General features: G+C 44.9%; 1 protein-coding gene across 1 annotated transcript in view; it reads right to left on the bottom strand.

Annotated features, from left to right (window-relative positions):
• The window catches only part of LOC141056742 (uncharacterized), a 44,787-nt gene that overhangs the window by 10,331 nt on the left and 19,463 nt on the right, over window positions 1-14,993 (bottom strand). Inside the window, exons 2-3 of the mRNA XM_073553193.1 lie at window positions 2,146-2,309; window positions 1,838-2,051 (exon numbers count right to left, since the gene is read on the bottom strand). Of these exons, the coding sequence (XP_073409294.1) occupies window positions 1,838-2,051; window positions 2,146-2,309 (378 nt within the window). The remainder of the gene's footprint in view (window positions 1-1,837; window positions 2,052-2,145; window positions 2,310-14,993) is intronic.

Here is a 14,993-nt window from a genome sequence, read left to right as displayed (position 1 = left end):
AATTTAAAGTGGCATCGCACATGAAGTATATGGATAGATGGCGGGCCCAGTGTATAATGTTTTCTTATGGTACCCCGATGTATTTGAATATATGCAAATTATTCCCCACCTAAATCACTGTAAGAACAAAGAGGTTGTTACACACTATTTTAGAGAGAGAATTACAGTATTTTAACTAAATATCATGGTGGAAACTGAAAGAAAAAGAGCGCAATAGGGTCTTACCCGAGAAAATAAGTATGTAAGTAATTCGTTATACTCACCCTATGTAGGAGAGTATCAGGCATAAAGGAACAAGGTCAGCTTGCTGCACATCCAAATGACCACGCCGTGGCCATAAATCATCAGATTCAAGGAAAAGGACTATTATGGATTAAGCGGGCGCTGCCAGACCATCACTCCTCACAAGTAGTGTGCTTTATACATTTATTACCAACGCGTTTCAAAGTTAACAACTTCTTCCTCAGGGGATGACATGTCATGTCATCCCCTGAGGAAGAAGTTGTTAACTTTGAAACGCGTTGGGAATAAATGTATAAAGCACACTACTTGTGAGGAGTGATGGTCTGGCAGCGCACGCTTAATCCATAAAAGTCCTTTTCCTTGGAACTAAATATCATGATGAGACAGTAAATGGTAACAGCAAATTTATATTATACATGGTGATTAACTTGCTACTTTACCTGGAAAAATTTCTGTAACTTCTAAAAAAAGCCCCAAAGGAAAAGATACAGTGGTGCTAAATCAGGGGAACATAGTGACCAGAGTTCCTTGGAGAGTACTCTTTCATCAAACAAGGCTTTGAAACATGGTTTGGACAGTCGATTTCGACCTCCAAACTTCTTTAGAAACTCATTTTGGCACCTCTTTAATGACTCAGCTTTCTAATTAATTTTCACAATGAAAACATGCACCTCCAAACTGTATCTGTACATTGTTAACAAATGAAGAAGGAATTCGGCAGGAGTGATGTGCAAGTACCATACACAGACTTACTGCATTTCTTTCTGCACGTCAGTAATTTGTCTTGTAGTGGAAGCGACTGGCAGTGAGACTAGATGAGAGCACTCGGGGTGAGGATGTTTCTCATTGCTCTCACTGAGGTTCATTTCACTCTCACTTTTCATTAACCAAAGTACGTGCAAGTCCATATGTCAGTACGGTCAACCGATTATTTTAGAAGTTACAGCAATTTTTCTGGTAATGTTACTATATGAGTCTCACTAATTGCAGAAAAACAGGTATCTGGAACTGCTTCCATACACGTTATGTGCATTAAGAAGCAGTGGAAAAAATTGTCAAGATTCAGCTGCTAATAACCTGTCTCGATGGTGCTCATCAGGAAAAAGTCTATTTCACATTGTAGGTAGAAAAATTGGGAGTTCACCACTGCGCATTAAAGTAAGCTTTAATTGAGGTTCCAAACAGGGCTTGTTGAGGCAAAGTGTCTGACAGTCGTTTCGCATGTATGTCACGCTTCTTCTGAGTCACACGCGAAATGACTGGCAGCCACTTTGTCTCCATAAACTCTATTTGAAACCACAAATAAAGATCATTTTAAAGATCAGTGGGGAGTGCTTGATTTTTATACCTACAATAAGTATAGATTCTCCCTACAATGTATGCAATCTACATCAGTAAGGATTAGAGATGAGAGAATTTATTTGAGAGGATTTGAATTCTACTCGAATACGGATTACTGTAAATTTGCTTTGAGTGGATTTAACTAAATGACAGCTGTTTGCCTGTGTGTAAACAGGTTGCTAAATGATATTTTATTGGTAAAACTGGTTGTTTAATACTGCAAGTCAGTTGGTATAAACCCATCTTAACTTACCTCTGGCATCACTGCATTCAGGTCGTCTGACAAATTCTTGTATTCAAACTCAGTGATTGGTTCAAAAGCATGGACAGCCAAGCATCCCCTTGTCTTCAATACCCGAATTGTTTCATCGAGAAATTTGTCTAATTTGAACCAATGAGCTGCAACTGCAACATGTACCAGGTCCACAGAATCATTCTTAACGGGTAATTTCTCAGCCGGAGAGACCCTACAGACAGGGGATAGACGATTGCGAGTGTCACTTAGGCCATCTAATCCTCTCATTATACCAAAAGAATTTAGAAATTCAGTTTAGCACTCACATGTATGACACATTTTTTGCCAAGGTCATTTGTTTAGCCACACTTATTTGGGATTCACTGATGTCTAGCCCCAGGACCTTTTTGAAATGGGAAGCAAGAGGTAACGTGTAACGTCCGGTTCCACAGGCAACATCCACCGCCATCTCCAGGGGTCGCCCATTTGTCTTTAAAGAAGGGGAGATTACATTATGTAAAGTCAAATGTTTATTACACTGATACAGAGTGGGTCAAATAAGTATTCAACATGTCACCAATTTTCTAAGTAAATATATTTCTGAAGGTGTTAATGACATGAAATTCTCACCAGATGTTGGCCACTCCCAGCCTAAAAATAGCACCCCGCAGCAGACCCAGAAACTATGGCACTTTACCCTGCTCTTCTCTCTTGCCCTGTTTCCGTAACAAGTAGGGTTAATGTCACCTTTGTATTTTCAGGTGATAATAAGCCCAGTGTAATGCTGCTGCAGTGCAGTATAGCGCAACCTCTACCAGGGGATGCTGGTGAGGGAAAAGAGGTTGCACACACAGTGTAGCACCACTGGGCAGCAGCACCAGGCGCAACCAGGTGGAGAAAGAGTATTCAGACGAGTCAAGTCAGAAACAGTTGGGACAGAAGTACCAGAGGTCACAGCAATACACCAGGTCAAATACAAGCCAGAAGTCAGAGCCAGACGAGCAAAGATAACTAAGACGTGAGACAGTAAAATGTCAGAAGAAAAGCCGGGTCACATACCAAGAGCTCCAAGCACAGGGAGCGAACACTAATATAAGTAGAGTGGCAGGAAAGGGAAGTCACGGGAACAGAGTAAATGGGCAGAGGAAAAAACATGGTATGAAGGGGTCAGCTGCTTCTCTAGCCTGGGAGCATGAACTGTCACTGACATTGGTCTACAGGTCACAGGAGTCTGAAATAACCCCACAGAACCCAAAATGAGACAGAGAAAGTTAACCCCCACATGACCAGACCAGGGAGAGAATAACAAGAAACAAACTCGGACCTGGATCATGACACCCAGCAGTTAGCAATGGAGTGGTGTCTATCAGATGACTCTCCATTACCAACCCCATAGTCATATTGTCAGTAAAAAAACACCCAAAATAAAATCATTTATTTAAAATAAAAATACACACTGTTTTACAAATGTATTTCAAAATAAAAAGCACAGTTATACTCACCTTATGCACTTTCCATTGAAGCCCTGGTCGCCTGTAAAAAATAGAAAATAATAAACAACAAAAATACTCACCATGAGAAATTTCTTACGGCGAACTGTGGTGAACCTATTGACTTCAGTGCTGAACTGACTTTCTCGCGGTGCTAGCGGTGATCTCACTGCAGTCACTGCAGTTCATCGGTCCGGCTCACACTGAAGTGAGCTGGGGAACACAACCTCAGTGACCTGTGGTAACCTTGATGATGTCGCTAATAGTCACTGACACTGAGGTCGCAGCAGCTCATTCTCCTGTGGTTTTCAGCCTGGATGGTCACATCTTGGCACCATCCTAGTAGAAAACCAGTTTTCGCAGACATGGATTACAGCATGGGACAGTAAGTCAGACAGGTGAGGGATATTGTTGTTTTTTATTTTTCTACTAGAGACCAGGCCTTCAATGGAATGGTCATTAGGTGAGAATTGTTGATGCTTATTATTTTCTGTTTTTTTTACAGGGGATCAGGGCTTCAATGGAATGGGTGTAAGGTGAGTATAACTGTGTTTGTTATTTTTAAATAAATTTGTAAAATGGTTTGTATTTTTATTTCAAATAAAGGATTTTATTCTTGATCTTTTTTACTGACAATACAACTATTGGGTTAGGAATGGATAGGCGTCTTATAGACACCTCTCCATTAGTAACTCATAGGCTTGATGTCACCTCAACCCAACAAATATGAACTCTACTTGCCACCGCCACAGGGCAAGTGGGAAAAACGTGGGAAAATTGCCAGAATTGCTATTTTAGGCTGAGGAGGCAATATCCATGGCCCCTTACCAGCCTGAGAATACCAGTCACCAGCTGCTTGCTTTACCTTGGCTGTTTGTCAAAAATCAGGGAACAAAGTTGTTTACCTACAATCTTGGAAAGGAGCCAGACATTTTTTCATGAAAAAAGGGGGTTATGAGGCAGAGGAAAAGTCAGCTCAACATGTGTGCAGTTCAGTTGATGCAGCTGGTTGTCACACAGATTAGCCTGGGATTTGGCTTGGAAAAAACACAAAGAAGGAAGATTCCAGTGAGACCGTGATGAAGAGGTAAGTAAAATCCACAATTTATTAGACTAAAAGTAGAAAGTGTTCTCATCATCCAGTGGCTGAACCAAATCATTGCGTCTCAGGTAATAAAAGCCTTACTCATGGTTACATTGTGTAAGCTAAAGCAATGGATATACACTGCTCAAAAAAAATAAAGGGAACACTTAAACAGACTATAACTCCAAGTAAATGAAACTTCTGTGAAATCAAACTGTCCACTTAGGAAGCAACACTGATTGACAATTTCACATACTGTGGTGCAAATGGAATAGACAACAGATGGAAATTATTGGGAATTATCAAGACACCCTCAATAAAGGAGTGTTTCTGCAGGTGGGGACCACAGACCACATCTCAGTACCAATGCTTTCTGGCTGATGTTTTGGCCACTTTTGAATGTTGTTTGTGCTTTCACACTCGTGGTAGCATAAGACGGACTCTACAACCCACACAAGTGGCTCAGGTAGTGCAGTTCATCCAGGATGGCATATCACTGCGAGCTGTGGCAGGGTTTGCTGTGTCTGTCAGCGCAGTGTCCGAGGCTGGAGGCGCTACCAGGAGACAGGCCAGTACACCAGGAGATGTGGAGGGGGCCGTGGGAGGGCAACATCCCAGCACCAGGACCTCTACCTCCACCTTTGTGCAAGGAAGAACCTGAGAAGAACTGCCAGAGCCCTGCAAATTGACCTCTAGCAGGCCACAAAAGTGCATGTGTCTGCACAAATGGTTAGAAACCGACTCCATGAGGATGTTCTGAGGGCCCGGCGTCCACAGATGAGGGTTGTGGTCACAGCCCAACACTGTGCAGGACGCTAGGCATTTGCCACAGAACACGAGGAATGGCAAATTCACCACTGGCGCCCTGTGCTCTTCATAGATGAAAGCAGATTCACACTGAGCACATGTGACAGTCTGGAGACGCTGTAGAAAGCGATCTGCTGCCTGCAACATCCTTCAGCATGACCGGTTTGGCAGCGGGTCAGTAATGGTGTGGGGTGGCATTTCTTTGGAGGGGCACACAGGTAGCCTGACTGGCATTAGGTACCGAGATGAGATCCTCAGACCCCTTGTGAGACGATATGCTGGTGTGGTTGGCCCTGGGTTACTCCTAATGCCAGACAATGCCAGACCTCATGTGGTTGGAGTGTGTTAGCAGTTCCTGCAAGATGAAGGCATTGAAGCTATGAACTGGCCCGCCCGTCCCTCAGACCAGAATCTGATTGAGCACATCTGGGACATCATGTCTCGCTCCATCCACCAACGTCATGTTGCACCACAGGCTGTCCAGGAGTTGGCGCATTCTTTAGTCCAGATCTGGGAGGAGATCCCTCAGGAGACCATCTGCCGCCTCATCAGGAGCATGCCCAGGCATTGCACAGTAGGGAGGTCATACCGGCACGTGGAGGCCACACACAATACTGAGCATCTTTTCCATGTCATGAGGCATTTCCATTCAAGTTGGATCAGCCTGTAATTTGATTTTCCACTTTGATTTTGAGTATCATTCCAAATCCAGACCTCCATGGGATATTCATTTTGATTTACATTGATAATTGTTATGTTTTATTGTTCTGAACACATTCCACTATGCAATGAATAAAAATCTGCAACTGGAATATTTCATTTAGAGAGATCTAGGATGTGGTATTTTAGTGTTCCCTTTATTTTTTTGAGCAGTGTATAAAACATGTGAAGACTAGAGTTGAGCGATACCGTCCGATACTTCAAAGTATCGTATCGGATGGTATCGGCCGATCTTTAAAAAAAGTATCGGTATCGCCGATTCCGATACCGGAAGTCCCATTCAAGTCTATGGGACTTCCGGTATCGGAATAAGAAAAACCCTTTCCTGCCCTTGTACAGCCTCTCTGGGGTCTGTACGGGCCTTTCGGGGGGCTGTGCCGGCCTGCCAGGGGGTCTGTGCAGGCTCCGGTGGTCTGTGCCGGCCTGCCGGTGGTCTGTGCAGGCTCCGGGGGGCTGTGCCGGCCTGCCGGGGGGCTGTGCCGGCCTGCCGGGGGGCTGTGCAGGCTCCGGGGGGCTGTGCCGGCCTGCCGGGGGGCTGTGCCGGCCTGCCGGTGGTCTGTGCAGGCTCCGGGGGTCTGTGCAGGCATCGTCCGATGGGACTACAAGTCCCATCGGGCGATGCCTGCTACCATGACAGTGATTGACACATTAGCCAATGATGGGACAGTAGTAGTCCCATCATCCGGCTAATGTGTTAAATGTAAAAAAAAAAAAAAAAAATTACATGCTACATACATACAACATGCATACTACATACATGCTACATTCATACTACATACTACATACATGCTACATTCATACTACATGCAACATACATACTACATATATACTACATGCATGCTACATACATACTGCATGCTACATACATACCACATATATACTACATACATACTACATGCATGCTACATACTACATGCTACATACATACTACATATATACTACATGCATGCTACATACATACTGCATGCTACATGCATGCTACATACATACTACATATATACTACATGCTACATACATACTACATATATACTACATACATACTACATACATACTACATGCATGCTACATGCATGCTACATACATACCACATACATAACACATATATACTACATGCATGCTACATACATACTACATGCTACATACATACCATATACATACTACATGCATGCTACATACATACTACATGCATGCTACATACATACTACATGCTACATACATACTACATATATACTACATGCATGCTACATACATACTGCATGCTACATGCATGCTACATACATACTACATACATACTACATGCTACATACATACTACATATATACTACATGCATGCTACATACATACTGCATGCTACATGCATGCTACATACATACTACATACATACTACATGCTACATACATACCACATATATACTACATACATACAATACATTCATACAATACATACATAGACATACAGTACATATAACATAGAGTAACATACTTACCAATACTTGTCACATTGTTCCCCGAAGCCATTGTCTTTCCGGAATAAATATTAACATAACAAACCACAAAAATACTCACCCACGATCCGAAGCAGTCCACGAGTGTGTCCCACGACGATCTTGGGTAGAGAACTGCAGCATCAGATGATGCTGCCGTTCTCTACGGGCTGCAGGAATCCAATGACGGAAGGTAGGTATCCTTCCGCACTGTATTCCTCCGCCACTTAAAAAAAAAAAAAAGTCCCTAGTCTCACTTTATGCCATTGCTGTGTGGGAAATTCCCACGCAGCAATGGCATAAAGTGAGACTAGGGACTTTTTTTTTTTTAAGTGGCGGAGGAATACAGTGCGGAAGGATACCTACCTTCCGTCATTGGATTCCTGCAGCCCGTAGAGAACGGCAGCATCATCTGATGCTGCAGTTCTCTACCCAAGATCGTCGTGGGACACACTCGTGGACTGCTTCGGATCGTGGGTGAGTATTTTTGTGGTTTGTTATGTTAATATTTATTCCGGAAAGACAATGGCTTCGGGGAACAATGTGACAAGTATTGGTAAGTATGTTACTCTATGTTATATGTACTGTATGTCTATGTATGTATTGTATGAATGTATTGTATGTATGTAGTATATATGTGGTATGTATGTAGCATGTAGTATGTATGTAGTATGTATGTAGCATGCATGTAGCATGCAGTATGTATGTAGCATGCATGTAGTATATATGTAGTATGTATGTAGCATGTAGTATGTATGTAGCATGCATGTAGTATATATGTAGTATGTATGTAGCATGCATGTAGTATGTATGTAGCATGCATGTAGTATATATGTAGTATGTAGTATGTATGTAGTATGTATGTGGTATGTATGTAGCATGTAGTATGTATGTAGCATGCATGTAGTATATATGTAGTATGTAGTATGTATGTAGTATGTATGTGGTATGTATGTAGCATGTAGTATGTATGTAGCATGCATGTAGCATGCATGTAGTATGTATGTAGTATGTATGTAGCATGCATGTAGTATGTATGTAGCATGCATGTAGTATGTATGTAGCATGCAGTATGTATGTAGCATGTATGTAGTATGTATGTAGTATATATGTAGTATGTATGTAGCATGTAGTATGTATGTAGCATGCATGTAGTATGTATGTAGCATGCATGTAGTATGTATGTAGTATGTATGTAGTATGTATGTAGCATGCAGTATGTATGTAGCATGTATGTAGTATGTATGTAGTATATATGTAGTATGTATGTAGCATGCATGTAGTATGTATGTAGCATGTAGTATGTATGTAGCATGCATGTAGTATGTATGTAGCATGTATGTAGTATGTATGTAGTATATATGTAGTATGTATGTAGCATGTAGTATGTATGTAGCATGCATGTAGTATGTATGTAGTATTTTTTTTTTTTTTTTTTTAACATTTAACACATTAGCCGGATGATGGGACTACTACTGTCCCATCATTGGCTAATGTGTCAATCACTGTCATGGTAGCAGGCATCGCCCGATGGGACCTGTAGTCCCATCGGACGATGCTTGCACAGACCCCCGGACATCAGCACAGCCCCCCGGCAGGCCGGCACAGCCCCCCGGCAGGCCGGTACAGACCCCCACAGGGTGCACAGACCACCGGCAGGCCGGCACAGCCCCCCGGCAGGCCGGCAGAGACCCCGGGCAGTCCACACAGCCCCCCGGCAGGCCGGCACAGCCCCCCGGCAGGCCGGCAGAGACCCCCGGAAGGCCCGAAATGACGGCGCATCATGATGCGCACACACCGCGCATCATGATGACGTCAGGCCGTCAATCAACTGAACTTCCGATTCCGATGCCGAATTCCGATATTGAAAAAATATCGGAAGTCGGTATCGGAATTCCGATACAGCAAGTATCGGCCGATACCCGATACTTGCGGTATCGGAATGCTCAACACTAGTGAAGACACATGATGAGAAAGATCCAATAACAATGTAGCATGTAAATGAGTCTAATGAAACACCTGTAGAGACTCATTTATATGCTACATTGTTATTGTACCTTTCACATCATGTGTCTAAACATGCTTTATATATGTCTATTGCTTTAGCTTACACAATGTAACCATGAGTAAGGTTTTTATAAGCTGAAACACGTTGATTTGACTCAGCCACTGAATGTTGTGAACACTTTCTACTTTTAATCTGACTGATAAATCGTGGTTTTTACTTACCTTTTCATCACGGTCTGGCTGGAATCCTCCCTCCTTGCATTCAACATTTTTTTTCAGGCCCAGTTTTGCACTTTTGTGTGAAATGATGTCCAATTTGCCTTATTTCTCTGTTTTTTTGTGTTGTTCCAATACATATAAAAAAAGGTTGAGAGGTGTAAGAAGCTTGTTGATGGCTAGAAGAAGTGATTGATTGCAGTTATTTATTCCAAAAGGTGTGAAACCAAACATTAGATTGAAGGTGCCAAAAAAATTGTCCTGACCATTTTGGGGGATTTGTGTGAAATTACCTTATTTTGCAAATCATAAGACACCCCCCAAAGTATGGGGAGAAAAATGTGTTATGACTAACTTTTGCGGTAGCTTACCTGGGGGGGCAGCGGTGGTGTAGCGGGGTTTCAGGTGGCAGTGTCACTGCTAGCAGAGGCAGGAGGTGCTGTGGGCTTCAGGCTGGTAGGATGGGGTGTTCAGACGCAGCAGGAGTTGGGTGTGGCTGTGGGTCCCAGGCTGGTACAACGACATGTTCAGTGGTGCGGAGGCTCTGCCCACATTTTGTGACAACCTGGAGCCCCACGCCTTTCATACTTTATAATGCCGTGGACTCCAGAAAAATGTCCGCCGGAGGTGGCACATGCGCATTTGAGATCTCAGGAGATGAGATATTGGCACCAATTTGCGCATGCGCAGTCTGCGGTGGCCTTTTTCACAAAGTCATAGAAAAGTATGTAAAGTGTGGGGCTCCGAGCTTTCACAAAATGTTAGCGGAGTCCTCGCACTGCCGAGCATCTCGTCATAGCAGCCTGACGCCTCCAGCCATCACATGACTGGTGCGTCCGCCAAAAGCTTCCAGCAGCAGTGACCCTGTGACCTCGCTCCACAGCAGCTAGTAAGCTCCAATGTAGCTGCAATTTGGATTATAAGAAGGGGTCACACTACCGTAGAATACAGATGAGTGTTATGCAAGAGAACGTCGCAGAGCACTCGGACCAGTGTTAATCTATGGAGCAACTCACATCCACATTTATTTTCTCGGGTGTTTTTAGCATGCGTGAAAAATAGCAGCACGCTGCGATTGGCACCAAGACTTGGCCGAGACTCACCAATGCAAACCTATGGGTGCGAGAGAAAAAAAAAAAATCGCACAGCACTCGGATCATGTGAGTGCTGTCCGATTTTTACGCATTGGTGTCCTTTGAAAAGCCAGCAATTCATGTGCCGCATACCGAAAAATCACTTTTAATCAATTTTTTTATTTATTTTACTTACTTATATAGCGCTTTACAAACATCATCATCACTGTCTCCACAGGGGCTCACAATCTAGGATCCCTAACAGTATGTCTTTGGGATGTGGGAGGAGATAGGAGTACCCAGAGGAAACTCATGCAAACATGGGGAGAACATACAAACTCCTTAAATATAATAGACTAGATTATGGCCCGATGCTATCGCATCGGGAGGATGCGATAGCATCACACCTCTTGCCATGTTAACCCTCAACACACACACTCCTCAACACACACTCCTCTCACCTTTCACCATCTCCACTCACTCTTTCACTCCACATACGACCCCTTCTCTCACTCCGTCTCTCATACTCACGCCGTCATCGCCGCTGTTCCACGATCCCCGACATCTTCTTCCACCAGCGCCATCCTGGATCCAGACGTTGTCCACGCCGGCGACATGTTCTTGCGGCGACGCCATCTTGAGTATCGTGAAATCCCCCGATAGTCAAGATAGCGTCGCCGGAAGAACATGTCGCCGGCGTGGACGACGTCGGGATCCAAAATGGCGTCGGCGAAATCTCGCGAGTTTTCGCCGACGCCATTTTGGATCCCGACGTCGTCCTCGCCGGCGACATGTTCTTGCAGCGACGCCATCTTGACTATCGCGGGATTTCATGAAATCCAAGATGGCGTCACCGCAAGAACATGTCGGCGGCCTGGAGAACGTCTGGATCCAGGATCGCGGCGGCGGAGGAAGATGTCGGGGCAGCGACGATGACGGTGTGAGTATGAGAAACGGAGTGAGAGAAAGGAACGTATGTGGAGTGAAAGAGTGAGTGGACGTGAGTGGAGGTGAAAGGTGAGAGGAGTGTGTGTTGAGGCGGTGTGGTGTGTTGAGGGTTAACATGTGCGTGTGTGTGGTGACGTCACCGGTTACAACTGGACGGAAGTTGTTACAACCGGAAGCTGCTTAGGGCATTTATTATAATAGATGATGAGGAAGAAGCCGTCTGTTGTTGGCGGTGATGGCGTGTAGAGGCTTCTTCAGCCAATGTAATAGATTTAGAGTTAGGGGATTCGTGTGTGAGACGACGCCGTTTATAAGCCTTAATCTTGTCAAGTCGATGCTGTTTTTCCTCAGGAGTCTCATTAGCACGGCATTGTTTTTGTCGTAGTGCTAAAGCTGCTTTCCTTTCACTGGCATTGGCATACTGTGCATCGGTATTGAATCGTGGTATTGATAGGGCAGAAACAGATTGCTGATTAGTTATGTCAGTGAACGGCATATGGGATGAAGTGTAGCAGTAAATTGTTCCACATGCTGATGTGGAAGCATCCTGTTGTGAGTCTAATAATAATGATGAGGAAGAGGCCGTCTGTTGTCGGCGGTGACGGCGTGCAGAGGCTTCTTCAGCCAATCTTATGGATTTAGAGTTAGGGGATTCGAGTGTGAGGCGACGGCATTTATAAGCCTTAATCTTCTCAAGGCGATGGTGTTTTTCCTCAGGAGTCTCATTAGCACGGCGTTGTTTTTGTCGTAGTGCTAAAGCTGCCTTCCTTTCACTGGCATTGGCATACTTTTTGTTATGACTCATGTTGGCACAGGTAAAGGAGTCTATTTGGCAGTTATCTGGCAGTGAAGAAGGCGTCCTGGAGTATTGTAGAGTAAACAGATACTAATTGACCCTGTAATTGCCCAGCAGTAGTTATGAAGTGGTAGTGGCAAATTGGCCCTGTAGTTAGACACTGGCAGAGGAGCAAGGCAGCAGTAGTTATGGCGGTAGAGGCAAATTGGCCCTGTAATTAGACACAGGCAGTGAACAGTCAGAGGAGCAAGGCAGCAGTACTTATGGCGGTAGAGGCAAATTGGCCCTGTAATTAGACACCGGCAGAGGAGCAAGGCAGCAGTAGCTATGGCGGTATTGGCAAATTGGCCCTGTAATTAGACACCAGCAGAGGAGCAATGCAGCAGTAGTTATGGCGGTAGAGGCAAATTGGCCCTGTAATTAGACACCGGCAGAGGAGCAAGGCAGCAGTAGTTATGGCGGTAGAGGCAAATTGGCCCTGTAATTAGACACCGGCAGAGGAGCAAGGTAGCAGTAGTTATGGCGGTAGAGGCAAATTAGCCCTGTAATTAGACACCGGCAGAGGAGCAAGGCAGCAGTAGTTATGGCGGTAGAGGCAAATTAGCCCTGTAATTAGACATCGGCAGAGGAGCAAGGCAGCAGTAGATATGGCAGTAGAGGCAAATTGGCCTTGTAATTAGACACCGGCAGTAAACAGGCAGATGACCAAAGCAGCAGTAGTTATGGCGATAGAGGCAAATTGGTCCAGTAATTAGACACCGGCAGTAAACAGGCATAGGACCAAGGCAGCAGTAGTTATGGTGGTACAGGCAATGCCAAGCGTCCGCACAGCAAGTCGGCGTGAGGTAAATGACGCAATTTCACGAATGCAAGATGGCGTCGGCGAAATCTCGCGAGATTTCGCCGACGTCGTTAACACCTCTTGCCATGTTAACCCTCAACACACCACACCGCCTCAACACACACTCCTCTCACCTTTCACCTCCACTCATGTCCACTCACTCTTTCACTCCACATACGTTCCTTTCTCTCACTCCGTTTCTCATACTCACACCGTCATCGTCGCTGCCCCGACATCTTCCTCCGCCGCCGCGATCCAGGATCCAGACGTTCTCCAGGCCGCCGACATGTTCTTGCGGGACGCCATCTTGGATTTCGTGAAATCCCGCGATATTCAAGATAGCGTCGCCGCAACATGTCGCTGGCGTGGACGACATCGGGATCCAAAAAGATGGCATCGGCGAAATCTCGCGAGATTACGCCGACGCCATTTTGGATCCCGATATCGCCCACGCCAGCGACATATTCTTGCGGGACGCCATCTTGGATGTCGTGAAGTCCCGCGATATTCAAGATGGCGTCGCCGCAACATGTCGCTGGCATGGGCGACATCGGGATCCAAAATGGCGTCGGCGTAATCTCGCGAGATTTCGCTGACGCCATCTTTTTGGATCCCGATGTCGTCCACGCCAGCGACATATTGTTGCGGCGACGCCATCTTGAATCTCGCGGGACTTCACGACATCCAAGATGGCGTCCCGCAAGAACATGTCGGCGGCCTGGAGAACGTCTGGATCCTGGATCGCGGCGGCGGAGGAAGATGTCGGGGCAGCGACGATGACGGTGTGAGTATGAGAAACGGAGTGAGAGAAAGGAACGTATGTGGAGTGAAAGAGTGAGTGGACATGAGTGGAGGTGAAAGGTGAGAGGAGTGTGTGTTGAGGCGGTGTGGTGTGTTGAGGGTTACATGTGCGTGTGTGTGTGTGTGGTGACGTCACCGGTTACAACTGGACGGAAGTTGTTACAACCGGAAGCTGGTTAGGGCATTTATTATTATAGATATATACATATAGAATATATAGATCTATAGTTGTCAGTGACACACACATATATATCTGTATTTATATTGCATTGATAGATAGAAGAAAAGCTGGTAATTCATCTGTCGTGTTCTGTAAAATCACTGCAGGAGCCAACAGGATAGAAGAGATAGATTACTTACAGTATATACAAATAGAATAGGTAGATATATAGATGTCAGTGACAAATACAATTAGTACAGTGTGTTTTGAAATTACTGTACATGTATTTAATTAATAAAAGATTTTCCAGAAAAAAATGGCGTGGGCTCCCAGGCAATTTTTGTAACTAGCAGAGGGAGAGCCAACGGCTGGGGCAGATGTTTATAGCCTGGGAAGGGGGTAATACCCATGGAGCGTCCCAAGCTATTAATTTCAGCTCACAACTGTATACTTAGCCTTTACTAGCTAGTAAAATGGGGGACGCCCCAAAAATGATGTGGGGTCCCCCTATAATTAATAACCAGCAAAGGCTATGCAGACAGCTGCAGGCTGATTTAAATAGTCTAGGAAGGGGCCATGGATGGTGCCTCCCTGACTAAAAGCATCAGCTCTCAGCCACCCCAGAAAAGGCGCATCTCTAAGATGCGCCAATTCTGGCATTTAGCCTTGCTCTTCCCCCTTGCTCTGTTGCAGTGGCAAGTGGGGTAATAGTTGGGGGGGTTGATGTCACTTTTGTATTGTCAGATGA

This window comes from Dendrobates tinctorius, unplaced genomic scaffold (genome assembly GCF_039654945.1).
Source record: "Dendrobates tinctorius isolate UK_male_01 unplaced genomic scaffold, ASM3965494v1 ptg000199l, whole genome shotgun sequence".
Lineage (NCBI taxonomy): Eukaryota > Metazoa > Chordata > Amphibia > Anura > Dendrobatidae > Dendrobates > Dendrobates tinctorius.
The sequence above is the reverse complement of the archived record's forward strand: the minus strand, read 5'-3'. Positions and strand labels throughout refer to the sequence as shown.